The 13,726-nt window shown below is 40.4% G+C and overlaps 1 protein-coding gene across 1 annotated transcript in view; it reads left to right on the top strand.

The window, feature by feature from the left end:
• tead3a (TEA domain family member 3 a) overlaps positions 1-13,405 on the top strand; it is a 31,738-nt gene extending 18,333 nt beyond the window's left edge. The window contains 9 exon segments of the mRNA XM_073823655.1: positions 1,018-1,048; positions 1,051-1,145; positions 1,233-1,276; positions 1,350-1,414; positions 1,491-1,627; positions 3,944-4,117; positions 4,264-4,407; positions 7,036-7,188; positions 10,414-13,405. Coding sequence (XP_073679756.1) covers positions 1,018-1,048; positions 1,051-1,145; positions 1,233-1,276; positions 1,350-1,414; positions 1,491-1,627; positions 3,944-4,117; positions 4,264-4,407; positions 7,036-7,188; positions 10,414-10,527 — 957 coding nt within the window. The 3' untranslated portion in view covers positions 10,528-13,405.
• Positions 13,406-13,726: the final 321 nt, after the last annotated feature.

Genomic DNA, 13,726 nt, shown 5'->3' with positions numbered 1-13,726 from the left:
AATTACGTTTTATAATATTGTGTCTATATATAATAAAAACAATATAATATTAGTATTATAATATAAAAAGTAACTAATTGCATTACCTGGTTACTTTTTATGGAAAGTAATGCATTACATCAATTTACTGTACTTGCATCCGATTTGCTTGTACGATTGTATATAATCAGTATGCTATCAATAATATATTAGTATTATTTAAAAAAAATAATATAATATAATATTTACATTTATTAATTTATTACAATAATTTAATATAATATTGTCTCTATATATAATACTAATAATATATTAGTATTATTTAAAAAATATATCATATTATAATATAATATTTACTATTAATAATTTAATGTAATTATTTTTATAATATTGTGTCTATATATAATAATAATAATAATAATAATAATAATAATAATAATAATAATAATCATGTTGTAATATGTTAAAAAGTTGGAAGTAATGCATTTCAATATTGTGTTACTCCATAAAAAGTAACTAATTGCATTATATATATATATAATATAATTTAACATAATATTGTGTCTATATATAATACTAATAATATATATAATATTGTGTCTATATATAATACTAATAATATATTAGTATTATTTAAAAATATCATATATTGTAATATAATATTTACTATTAATAATTTAATGTAATTATTTTTTATAATATTGTGTCTATATAATAATAATAATAATAATAATAATAATAATAATAATAATAATAATCATGTTGTAATATGTTAAAAAGTTGGAAGTAATGCATTTCAATATTGTGTTACTCCATAAAAAGTAACTAATTACATTATATATATATATAATATATAATTTAACATAATATTGTGTCTATATATAATACTAATAATATATTAGTATTATTTAAAAACAATCCAACAGAGAAATTCATTTTAGATGTGGTATTAGGATTTTTTTTTTAATCCAGGTTTCTTCTAAATGTTTAATTTCCCCCCCAGTGTTTCTAACAAGGTTTTGTCGTGTCTTTTCTCAGGATCAAGCTTCCAAAGACAAAGCCCTGCAGAACATGCTGCTCTTTCCTCTGCTCAGATTGTTTCTGCCAGTGTGATGAAGAGTCAGCTGCCTCCTCTTCCTCAGCACCCCTACCCCCCTCCAGCCCGGGTCAGTTCAGAGTTTAAATCACCCTCTTTTGACCAATTCTCCAACCTAGCCTTCAAACTCACATTGTCCTCTATTTTTTTTGTCTAGTTTTGGCCCGGCCACATCCCAGGACAGCCTGGACCTTCTCAGGAGTGAGTATTTCTGACATCAGAAGTAATCCAGTGCTCATGTGAGATCCTGCTGATCTTTCTCTGTGTTTTCTAGCATCAAACCCTTTGCACCGAGTGCGTACTCCACCCTTCAGCCTCCACTGCCTCCACCCATGTCAAGTAAGAGCAGTATCTATATCAACAGTATTGAACTCACGCTGAACACCTGGCCTAAACCAGCATGTTTTCTCCACAGGTTATGAGCAGTTACCCATCCCGCATCCCCCAAGCGCCACTGCCGTGCCTGTGTGGCAGGACCGGACCATTGCTTCCTCTAAACTCCGTATGCTGGAGTACTCGGCCTTCATGGAGGTCCAGAGAGACCCGGACACTGTGAGTAACACTTCTGCAGAGTATACAGTTGAGCTCAAACATTAACATCCCCATTTCAGATTCTGAAATATGTTAATTATTTTACCAAAACAAAAGTGATCATACAAAATGTGTTTAGTGATAGTTGTTCATAAGTTCCTTGTTTGTCCTGAACAGTTAAACTGTCTGCTGTTCTTCAGAAAAATCCTTCAGGTCTCTCAAATTCTTTGGTTTTCCAGCATTTTTTATGTATTTGAAACCTTTCCAACAATGACTGTATGATTTTGAGATGCATCTTTTCACACTGAGGACAACTGAGGGACTCATATGCAACTATTACAGAAGGCTCAAACGCTCACTGATGCTCCAGAAGGAAATACGATGCATTAAGAGCCGGGGGTGAAAACTTTTGAACAGAGTGGAGATGTGTACATTTTTCTTATTTTGCCTAAATATCATATAGTTTTTCTTTTATTACTGCTCTTCAGAGACTACAGAAGATAGTTAAATGTTTCCCAGAAGACAAAATAAGTTAAATTTACCTTGATCTTCAAATTCCAAAAGTTTTCACCCCCCGGCTCTTAATGCATGGTTTTTCCTTCTGGAGCATCAGTAAGCGTTTAAACCTTCTGAAATAGTTGCATATGAGTCCCTTAAGCCTCGTTCAGACTGTCAGCCCAAATCCGATTTGTATGCAAATCCGATTGAAATCCGATCATATTTAGGTAGTCTGAACAGCAACGAACTACATGAAATCCGATTTGGTCAAATCCATTTCGAGCTACATTCGTATGTGGTTTGGAATCCTATTCAAATCGGATTTCTGCTTTTTCACGTTTTCGTGCCACGTAAAACGTAAACATGTCAGACATAACAAAACAAACGTCTTTGCAGAAACAAGCTTGTGTTGTTGCGAACTGCAAATCAAGCAGGAAAAGACAGTATACAGCTAGTATACGCACCTCTTTGAGTTTTGAAACCAGCAGAGACGGCAGAACATAATAAAGTCGCACATTCCAGCATCCTGCGTTTCTGCCGCTGCTTTAGAAGACGGAATATAATCCAGCGTGACAGCAACGTTGTCATATAGCAAGACAGCATCTATATTGCAAACTGTATTGCTGTTATTGTTGTTTTTAGCGTTGGCATAATAACGCAACGGCATTGCGATAGAAACCAATACAGATTCCGTAAAACAAAAGAGCGCTTATGAACACACAAATCGGATTTGAACAGTTGCGATATGACTGTGTGGGCAGTCAGTTATTCAAATCAGATTCCATCCAGATATGGACAAAATCAGATTTGGGCTGACAGTCTGAACGAGGCTTTAGTTGTCCTTACTTATTTTGTCTTTTGGGAAACATGCAACTATCTCCTGTAGTCTCTGAAAAGCAGTACTAAAAGAAAAAATATATGATATTTAGGCAAAATAAGAAAAATGTACACATCTCCATTCTGTTCAAAAGTTTTCACCCCCCAGCTCTTAATGCAACGTTTTTCCTTCTGGAGCATCAGTGAGCATTTAAACCTTCTTTAATAGTTGCATATGAGTCCCTCAGTTGTCCTCAGTGTGAAAAGATGGATCTCAAAATCATACAATCATTGTTGGAAAGGATTCAAGAAGAACAGCAGGCAGTTTAACTGTTCAGGACAAACAAGGGACTCATGGAAAAACTATCACTAAACAAAAAACAAAAAAAAAACCAGCTGTGGATCATTCAGGTAACAACACAGTATTAAGAATCATAAGGTCATTTTAATAAATTCAACTATTATTTTCTCTTGTGGACTGTATGTAAACAACTTTTATGTGAAATATCTTATTCAGGTCAGTACTAAATAAACAAAAACATGCATTTTATATGATCCCTCTTATTTTGTTAAAATAATTCACATTTAGCAGATTCTGAAAGGGTGTGTAAACTTTTGACTGCAACATCATTCATGATAATTTGTGCATATGGATATATTACATATTGAGTTAGTGCACCAAAACACACACATTAGGTTTTGTTTTTAAATAGTTCTACTAAGCTTTTTTCGATTTTTTTCGTTTTAATACATTTAGTACTTAAATTTATTTTAGTTAGCTGCGAAAGCAACATTTCTCATTTTAGTGTAAGTTCCCAGTTTGCATTTTACATTTTTCATCTAGTTTGTATATTTAATTTTTTATTTCTGCTTTCAGTTACTGAACATGATTTTCAATAGATTTAGCCTACAAGAAAAAATATCATCAGAGACAAAAACATACTTATGTTTCAGGAATGGCGACATTCCATGTATTTGTTTGAAAGCGCAATAAAGGTTACCTCTTCAACTGTTAATCCACAGTACAGCAAGCACCTGTTTGTCCACATCGCCCAGACAAACCCCTCATACACAGATCCTCTCCTGGAGGCAGTAGACATCCGTCAGATCTACGACAAGTTTCCAGAGAAGAAGGGAGGGCTGAAGGAGCTGTATGAGAAAGGCCCTCAAAACGCCTTCTTTCTGGTCAAATTCTGGGTGAGTTGACTATGTTGTGCGTGAAAAACCCAGTTTGAAAATTATTCAGGACTATCAAAGACCCCATAAAACAAAAGTTTTCTTAGTAAAGGTCTTCAGGCTTACTATGTTGGTCTATGTAAGACATTTTCTGTAATGTGTTTCAGGCTGATCTGAACAGTAGTAATGTTCAGGATGGTGCAGGCTCATTCTATGGGGTCAGCAGTCAATACAGCAGTGCTGAAAACATGACCATCACTGTGTCCACTAAAGTCTGTTCTTTTGGGAAGCAGGTGGTAGAGAAAGTTGAGGTGAGGTCACCAATTATTTGTAGCTATTCATAGATTTTGTCATGGACTATACATACAGTGAGAGAAAAAATTATTTGATCCCCTGCTGATTTTGTACGTTTGCCCACTAACAAAGAGATGATCCGACTATAATTTAAAAAAATCCATTTTTAAAAAATCCAGAAAAATGCATTTAAAAAAAAATGGACTTTGAATTTGATCCCTTCGCAAAACATGACTTAGCAAAACCCTTGTTGGCAATCACAGAGGTCAGCCGTTTCTTGTAGTTGGCCACCAGGTTTGCACACATCTCAGGAGGGATATTGTCCCACTCCTCTTTGCAGATCCTTTCCAAGTCATTAAGGTTTCGAGGCTGAGATTTGGAAACTTGAACCTTCAGCTCCCTCCACAGATTTCCTATGGGATTAAGGTCTGAAGACTGGCTACACTCTTTAAAATAAAGGTGCTTCAAAAGGTTCTTCACAGCGATGCCATAGAAGAACCGTTTTTGGTTCCACAAAGAACCATTCAGTCAAAGGTTCTTTAAAGAACCATCTCTTTCTTACCTTTTTATAATCTGAAGAACCTTCTATTGCCACAAAGAACCTTTTGTGAAACAAAAAGGTTCTTCGGATGTTAAAGGTTCTTTATGAAACCATTTAGACGAGAAAGGTTTCTTCCATGGCATCGTAAAGCACTTTATTTTGGTGTAGGCCACTCCAGGACCTTAATGTGCTTCTTCTTGAGCCGCTTGACTTGGACGTGTGTTTTGGGTCATTGTCATGCTGGAATACCCACGACCCATTTTCAATGCCCTGGCTGAGGGCATGGAGGTTCTCACCCAAGATTTGATGGTACATGGCCCTGTCCATTATCCCTTTGATGCGGTGAAGCAAATTGTTTCCACCTCCATGTTTGACAGTGGGGATGGTGTCCTTGGGGTCATAGGCAGCATTCCTCCTCCTCCAAACACGGCGAGTTGAGTTGATGCCAAAGAGCTGGATTTTGGTCTCATCTGACCACAACACTTTCACCTTGTTCTCCTCTGAATCATTCAGATGTTCATTGGCAAACTTCAGATGGGCCTGTACATGTGCTTTCTTGAGCAGGGGGACCTTGCGGGTGCTGCAGGATTTCAGTCCTTCACGGCGTAGTGTGTTACCAATTGTTTTCTTGGTGACTATGGTCCCAGCTTCCTTGAGATCATTGACAAGATCCTCCCGTGTAGTTCTGGGCTGATTCTTCACCGTTCTCATGATCATTGAAACTCCACGAGGTGAGATCTTGCATGGAGCCCCAGGCCAAGGGAGATTGACAGTTATTTAGTGTTTCTTCCATTTGGGAATAATCGCACCAGTGTTGTTTTCGTCAACGATGATGATGACGAAATCATTTCGTTGACGCCACTTTTTTTCATGATGATAACGAGACGATGACGAGATAAAAATGGCTCGTTGATGACTAAAACATGACGAGACGTGTGTGAGTTTTCGCTGACGAGACGAGAATAGACGAAAATGTTAGTGGGTGGTCCGTCAAGACGTTTAAAATGCATGACATTTCTGCTTATTGTGCATGCCAATTAAAACCTAAAAAGTATCTGCCGCTATGGCAAGCCGTTTTAGCATTAAATACTCTTTGCCATACTAGTATGGCAAGCCGTTTTAGCATTCTATCCATGTTTGGTTACGCCCACCACCTGGCGTGCAGCGCACAACGTGCTCAACACGTCACATTGTTGGCACTCAGACAGACAGACGATTAACCATGATGGGTGGTCGCAAACGGCGAGAGGACCTATGTGTGTATTTCAAATATGTCTTTTATGTCTAAAACCATTCCTTCATTATTGTAATTATTGGTGAAAATAGTCGATCCGGAAGCTCACATTGTGTTGAACTATAGATCTGCTATTTTCACAACTTATAAGTGACAATACCCAACAGCAAAATACTTACTGACCTACAATAATTTGTTAAAAGGCTACTTTTTTCCCCTTTTTTTACTAAAACTAGACTAAAACCTTTTTGACTTTTCGTCGACTAAAATTGGACTAAAACTATCACATATAGAAGTGACTAAAATCGGACTAAAACTAATAAGCATTTTAGTCCAAAAGACTAAGACTAAATCTAAGATGGTTGTCAAAAACAACACTGAATCGCACCAACTGTTGTCCCCTTCTCCCCAAGCTGCTTGCCGATAGTCTTGTAGCCCAGTCCAGCCTTGTTTAGGTCTACAATCTTGTCCCTGACATCATTGGACAGCTCTTTGGTCTTGGCCATGGTGGAGAGTTTGGAATCTGGTTGATTGATTGCGCTCCTAGTCTCAGTTTGTTACCTGTATAAAAGACACCTGGGAGCCAGAAATCTTGCTGATTGATAGGGGATTCAATATTTATTTCACTCATTAAAATGCAAATCAATTTATAACTTTTTTGAAATGCATTTTTCAGGATTTTTTTGTTCTTCTGTCTCTCACTGTTAAAATAAACCTACCATTAAAATTATACACTGATCACTTCATTGTCAGTGAGCAAACTTACAAAATCAGCAGGGAATCAAAAAATTTTTCCCTCACTGTTTCATACACTGACAGTAAGTTTCATGCAGAAAATCCACATCTATACTTTGACTATTTGACCTCTAGACGGAGTATGCGCGTGTGGAGGGCGGGAGGTACGTTTACCGGATCCATCGCTCACCCATGTGTGAATACATGATCAACTTCATCCATAAACTCAAACATCTGCCAGAGAAATACATGATGAACAGCGTCCTGGAGAACTTCACTATTCTGCAGGTAAGAGAATGAGAAAAAATCTAAGATGTTTTTCAGTTCATAAGTGTGATCTGGCCAGACGCCCCAAAGGATGCTGAATCAGAATGAAAGAAAAAAGGCATTTACCTACAACAAAGGAGTTAATTTCATTAGTTAATGTCATGACTCTGGGCTGCAGCTTTTCCCTCCTCCACGCGATGTCGCTGTTTCCCTTCCTCCCGCACTTCACTCCCCTGATTGTGTACACCTGTCTTGTGATCATTACACTCGTCTCACCCACACCTGTTCACAATTATACAGACTATAAAGTTGCCCACTTCCGCTATCTCGGTTCCCGAAGTGGCGGCGTCCGCTATCTCTGTTCCCGAAGCGGCGGCAACAGCTATCTCGGTTCCCGAAGCGGCGGCGACTGCTATCTCCGTTCCTGACGCGGCAGTGACCGCTCACTCTGTGCCCGAAGCGGCGGCGTCCGCTATCTCTGTTCCCGAAGCGGCGGCGACCGCTATCTCTATCTCCGAAGCGGCAATGACCACTCACTCTGTGCCCGAGGCGGCGGTGCCCGCTGACGTTCCTCTGGCGGCGATGCCCGCTGACATTCCTCTGGCGGCGATGCCTGCTGACGTTCCTCTGGCGGCGATGCCCGCTGACGTTCCTCTGGCGGCGGTGCCCACTGATGTCCCTCTGGCGGCGATGCCCGCTGACGTTCCTCTGGCGGCGGTGCCCACTGATGTTCCTCTGGCGGCGGTGCCCGCTGGCATTCCTCTAGCGGCGATGCCAGCTCAAGTTCCTCTGGCGGCGATGCCAGCTCAAGTTCCTCTGGCGGCGGTGCCCGCTGACGTTCCTCTGGCGGCGGTGCCCGCTGACGTTCCTCTGGCGGCGATGCCAGCTCAAGTTCCTCTGGCGGCGGTGCCCGCTGACGTTCCTCTGGCGGCGATGCCAGCTCAAGTTCCTCTGGCGGCGGTGCCCGCTGACGTTCCTCTGGCGGCGATGCCCGCTGACGTTCCTCTGGCGGCGGTGTCCACTGACGTTCCTCTGGCGGCGATGCCAGCTCAAGTTCCTCTGGCGGCGGTGCCCGCTGACGTTCCTCTGGCGGCGATGCCAGCTCAAGTTCCTCTGGCGGCGATGCCAGCTCAAGTTCCTCTGGCGGCGGTGCCCGCTCAAATTCCTCTGGTGGCGGTGCCCGCTGACGTTCCCCTAGCGGCGATGCCCGCTCAAGTTCCTCTGGCGGCGGTGCCCACTGACGTTCCTCTGGCGGCGATGCCAGCTCAAGTTCCTCTGGCGGCAGTGCCCACTGAAGTTCCTCTGGCGGTGATGCCAGCTCAAGTTCTGCGGCGGTGCCCGCTGACGTTCCTCTGTCGGCGATGCCAGCTCAAGTTCCTCTGGCGGCGGTGCCCGATGACGTTCCTCTGGCGGCGATGCCAGCTCAAGTTCCTCTGGCGGCGGTGCCCGCTCAAGTTCCTCTGGCGGCGGTGCCCGCTGACATTCCCCTAGCGGCGATGCCCGCTCAAGTTCCTCTGGCGGCGGTGCCCACTGACGTTCCTCTGGCGGCGATGCCAGCTCAAGTTCCTCTGGCGGCAGTGCCCACTGAAGTTCCTCTGGCGGTGATGCCAGCTCAAGTTCTGCGGCGGTGCCCGCTGACGTTCCTCTGTCGGCGATGCCAGCTCAAGTTCCTCTGGCGGCGGTGCCCGCTGACGTTCCTCTGGTGGCGATGCCCGCTGGCGTTCCTCTGGCGGCGATGCCAGCTCAAGTTCCTCTGGCAGCGGTGCCCGCTGACGTTCCTCTGGCGGCGGTGCCCGCTGGCATTCCTCGGGCGGCGATGTCCGCTCACGTTCCTCTGGTGGCGATGCCAGCTCAAGTTCCTCTGGCGGCGGTGCCCGCTGACGTTCCTCTGGCGGCGGTGCCCGCTGGCATTCCTCGGGCGGCGATGTCCGCTCACGTTCCTCTGGCGGCGATGCCAGCTCAAGTTCCTCTGGCGGCGGTGCCCGCTGACGTTCCTCTGGCGGCGGTGCCCGCTGGCATTCCTCGGGCGGCGATGTCCGCTCACGTTCCTCTGGCGGCGATGCCAGCTCAAGTTCCTCTGGCGGCGGTGCCCGCTGACGTTCCTCTGGCGGCGGTGCCCGCTGGCATTCCTCGGGCGGCGATGTCCGCTCACGTTCCTCTGGTGGCTGTGTCCGCTCACGTTCCTCCGTTGCACGGGCCTGGCCCACCATCCCTCCCCCTGTTTTCGCCAGTCCCCCGTTCCACCTCCCACCAGACATTATGGAATGTCTGGTATCCGTTCCGTAGAGAGGGGGTACTGTCATGACTCTGGGCTGCAGCTTTTCCCTCCTCCACGCGATGTCGCTGTTTCCCTTCCTCCCGCACTTCACTCCCCGATTGTGTACACCTGTCTTGTGATCATTACACTAGTCTCACCCACACCTGTTCACAATTATACAGACTATAAAGTTGCCCACTTCCCACTACTCATTCTGGCTGCATTGTTTCCTGTATCCTGGTTTCTGTGTGGTTTGTTTTTCGTCATTCTCGTTCTTGAAGTTTATGTTCCTGACCTTGTATTGTTTGTGTTTTGTTGTGCTGTGTTGGCCTTTGTTTTGTTTGTTTGTTTGTTTGTTTATTTAATAAATATTCCCTTCCCTGCAATTTGGACCCTGACCTCATTTCACAACGTTAAATATTGAGTAATGCCTATTTATTTAATGATATGAACACATTTTTAGACACACTATGGTTCAAATGTTTGAGATCAGTAAGGTGTTTTGGTAACACTTTAATTTTCGTTTTAAGGTGTCCTTGTTACACGTTGCATGTACTTACTATTATAATAACAATTAATTATGCATAATTACATGCAAGTAACTCTAACCCTAACCATATAGTAAGTACATGTAGTTAATTTATATGACTCAGTACTAATGTATAATTACACTGTAACAATAACACCTTAAAAGAAAGTGTAACTGTTTTTTTAACCATCCTAATGCATTCAAAATCTGCATACAGTTTTCACATTCACAGACCTGAAGAATCATTGTTTTATAAAATAGTCTTAATATGTTCAAACTAAAACCATAATGTATCTGGTCAGCAACTTCTCATTAATGAATGAAATTTAAAATCACACATGAAAAACACCAAAAATTATTTCAATAATGGTGACAAATCTTATCGAAATATATAATTATGTTAGCTTTATTCTACTGTTCTGTTACATTTTTTCCTGATGTGTTTTTTTCTTTTCCTCAGGTTGTCACAAACAGAGACACACAAGAGACTTTGCTTTGCATTGCGTTTGTGTTTGAGGTGTCCACAAGCGACCACGGAGCACAGTATCACGTTTACAGACTCGTCAAGGACTGAATGACCGCTGTGCCGAAACACCTCCAGACGCCGTTCAGCCGATGCGTACGAACAAAGTGAGGAAAAGAAAAATTAGACAAACCTGAAACTCAAAAACACAATCATGGACAAAACACAAACCGGGATCCTCTGCACTAGGCTGTGTTGCATATTTAGTCGTGTTCCTTAAAAGCAAAGGAAATGTACTTTCAGGGATAATTCTGTTTCTTACTGTTTTGTGGAGGAGAGGTCTTGAATGTCTGTGGTGGGTGAACTCTTGTCACGTTTATGGTACTAGACTCTGAAGGCACAAAGGTCTTTTCAAAAGCGAATAGGTAAGGAATTCTGGTCGATACAAGTCTTTCTCTAATCAGGAACGTTGCGATAGCATTTGTTTGTCTTTCATTTAGACATAGCAGCTTGCTACCTCTGACCTTTGAAAGATCACAGGCTCAGATTGTGCTCTGAAGGATGCGCAAGTCTTGAAAAAAAAAACGGTTTTGTGTAGGAAAGAGACACTGAATGTTTGTTGTGATGGCAAGCGCAAGTTGCGAGAAGTTCAGGGTTCATGTTCCACGAATGTCGCACACTTTTGCGAAGTTTTACTCTCAATTTCGCTTGATTTTGGAAAGTGCAAATGTGTGAGCTATTTCTACCTCCTGGTGTTACATGGATATCTGTGGAAGCCTGCTTCCACCATGGAATTAAAAAAAGATAATTGTGGGGTTTTATCTTACAGTTTCTCGCAAATTTTCCCACAATTTAGACTTGGTTCTTGCAATTCTAAGAAAAAAAGTCAGAACTGAATTATACAGTATCTCAGAATTGTATCTGATTTTTTTCGCACAATTCCGATGATAACTCACAAATTCTACATTAGAACTAAATATATTCTGAGATGAAAAGGCAGAATTGTGAGATATAAACTTGCAATTGTGAGAAAAACAGTCAGAATTTGAGAGCTAAAAAGTTTATTCTGCAGCAAAAAAAAAAAAAAAACTGTGAGATATATTCAGAATTCTGAGTTTATATCTTGCTAATATGTGTTTATGTCTTAGAATTCTGGCGTTTTTCTCAGAATTTTAGAGGAAAGGAGTCAGAATTGTGAAATAAAAAAAAATCACAATTACCTTTTCTTCTTTTAGTAGCAAAAACAAAAACCAGAATTGCAAGATATTATCAGAATTGTGAGAAATTTATTTTTCATAATATATTTCAGTATTATGTGTTTATGTTTCGGGATTCCAGCTTTTTTCTCAGAAACAAAAAAAAAACTGAATTGCGAGATGTAAATTTAGAATTCTGAGAGAAGTCAGAATTATGAGATATAAACAGAATTATGAGATGTATAATCAGAATTGTGAGAAAAAAAATCAGATTTTCTTAGAATTTTTAGAAACACATACACACTCAAAAAAACTGAATTGTGAGATGTAAACTCAGAATTCTGAGAGGAGACGTCAGAATTGGGAGGAAAAAAGTCACAATTCTGAGTTTATATTTCGCTTTTATGTGTTTATGTCTCAGAATTTTGACTTTTTACTCAGAAATTCTAGAATAAAAGTTCAGAATTAAAACAGAATTACAAGAAAAAAGTCAGAATTCTGAGTTATTCCAGTATTGTGTGTTTATGTCTCAGAATTTTGGCAATTTTCTCAGAATTTTTAGAAACGCAAAAAAAAAAAAACAGAATTGTGAGATGTAAACTTAGAATTCTGAGAGAAAAGTCAGAATTTTGAGATATAATCAGAATTGCGAGAAAAATTCAGAATTCTGAGTTTATCTCGTTAATTTGTCTCAGAATTCTGGCTCAAAATTTCTCAAAAAAAGTCAGGATAAAAACAGAATTGGGTGATGTAAACTCAGAATTCTGAGAGAAGTCAGAATTGCGAGAAAAAAGTCTGAATTCTGAGTTTATATTTCAGTATTATACATTTATTTCTCAGAATTCTAGATTTTTTTCTCAAAATGTATAAAAAAAGTTTGAATTAAAACAAAATTGCGATATGTAAACTCAGAATTCTGAGAGAAGTCAGAATTGTGAGATATAAACTGAATTTTGAGATATATCAGAATTGCGAGAAAAAAGTCAGAATTCAAAGTTTATTTCTTGCTATTATGTGTTTATGTCTCAATTTATTTCTCAGTATTACGTGTTTATGTCTCAGAATGCTGGCTTTTTTCTCAAAATTAAAAAAAAAGTTAGAAATGAAACAGAATTGCGAGATATAAACAGAATTAAGAGATATCAAAGATTATAGAATACCCAAGACATGTCACTCGTATAATTTTGAATGGGGAAAAATGCAACGTTCATTATGGCCGCGAAGCTCCGCCTTCTTAGTGAAAGAGCCAATCGTTGATTAGTAAAGTCAGCGCGTCACTGCAGCTGCCATTAGAAGTCCCGGTTGCTATAGAAACAGTCGGCGCTCTAAAACGTGCGCTCAGTACTGCGCATGTGCACTGGCTCATTTAGCCGGAAAAATAAGCGTTTTTTAACGCTATTGGAGCACAAGGAACCATATTTAAGAGGCAGTTCTTGTTGGATTACTTTGGAGATTTGAACTATGAAATTTAATCGTAAGCTTGGCGAACAGTTTTGGAGAATTTGATGTTTCCCCATTCAAAGAGATAGGAGCTGCACTTGCCTGCACTTGCCTGCACTTGCCTGCACTTGCCTGCGTTTCAAAGATGGCCGCCGAGTGACATGACTTGCCTTAAAGGGACTTTGGAGATATTTAATCAAAATTGCAAGAAAAAGTCAGAATTCTGAGTTTATATCTCGTTAATTTGTCTCAGAGTTCTTGTTTGTCTCTTAAAATTTTCGAAAAAAGTTAGAATTAAAACAGAATTGCAAGATGTGAACTCAGAATTGTGAGGGAAAAAGTCAGAATTCTGAGTTTATATCTCGTTATTATGTGCTTATTTCTCAGAATTCTTTTTTCTCAGAATTTCTAAAAACAAACAAATTTTCATTTTAAATTAAAACGCTCAAAAAAAAAACTGAATTGCAAGATGTAAACTCAGAATTCTGAGAGAAGTCAGAATTAAGAGATATAAACAAAAACAGACTTGCACGACTCGTGAGATACAAATAGAAAGAACTGTGAGATATATAATCAGAATTGGAAGAAAAAAGAGTTTGTCTTGCTATTATGTGTTTATGTCTCAGAATTTTGGCTTTTTTCTCAGAAGTTATGGAAAAAACAGAATAACGAAA

Source organism: Garra rufa, chromosome 18, assembly GCF_049309525.1.
Source record: "Garra rufa chromosome 18, GarRuf1.0, whole genome shotgun sequence".
Classification (NCBI taxonomy): Eukaryota; Metazoa; Chordata; class Actinopteri; order Cypriniformes; family Cyprinidae; genus Garra; species Garra rufa.
The sequence above is the reverse complement of the archived record's forward strand: the minus strand, read 5'-3'. Positions and strand labels throughout refer to the sequence as shown.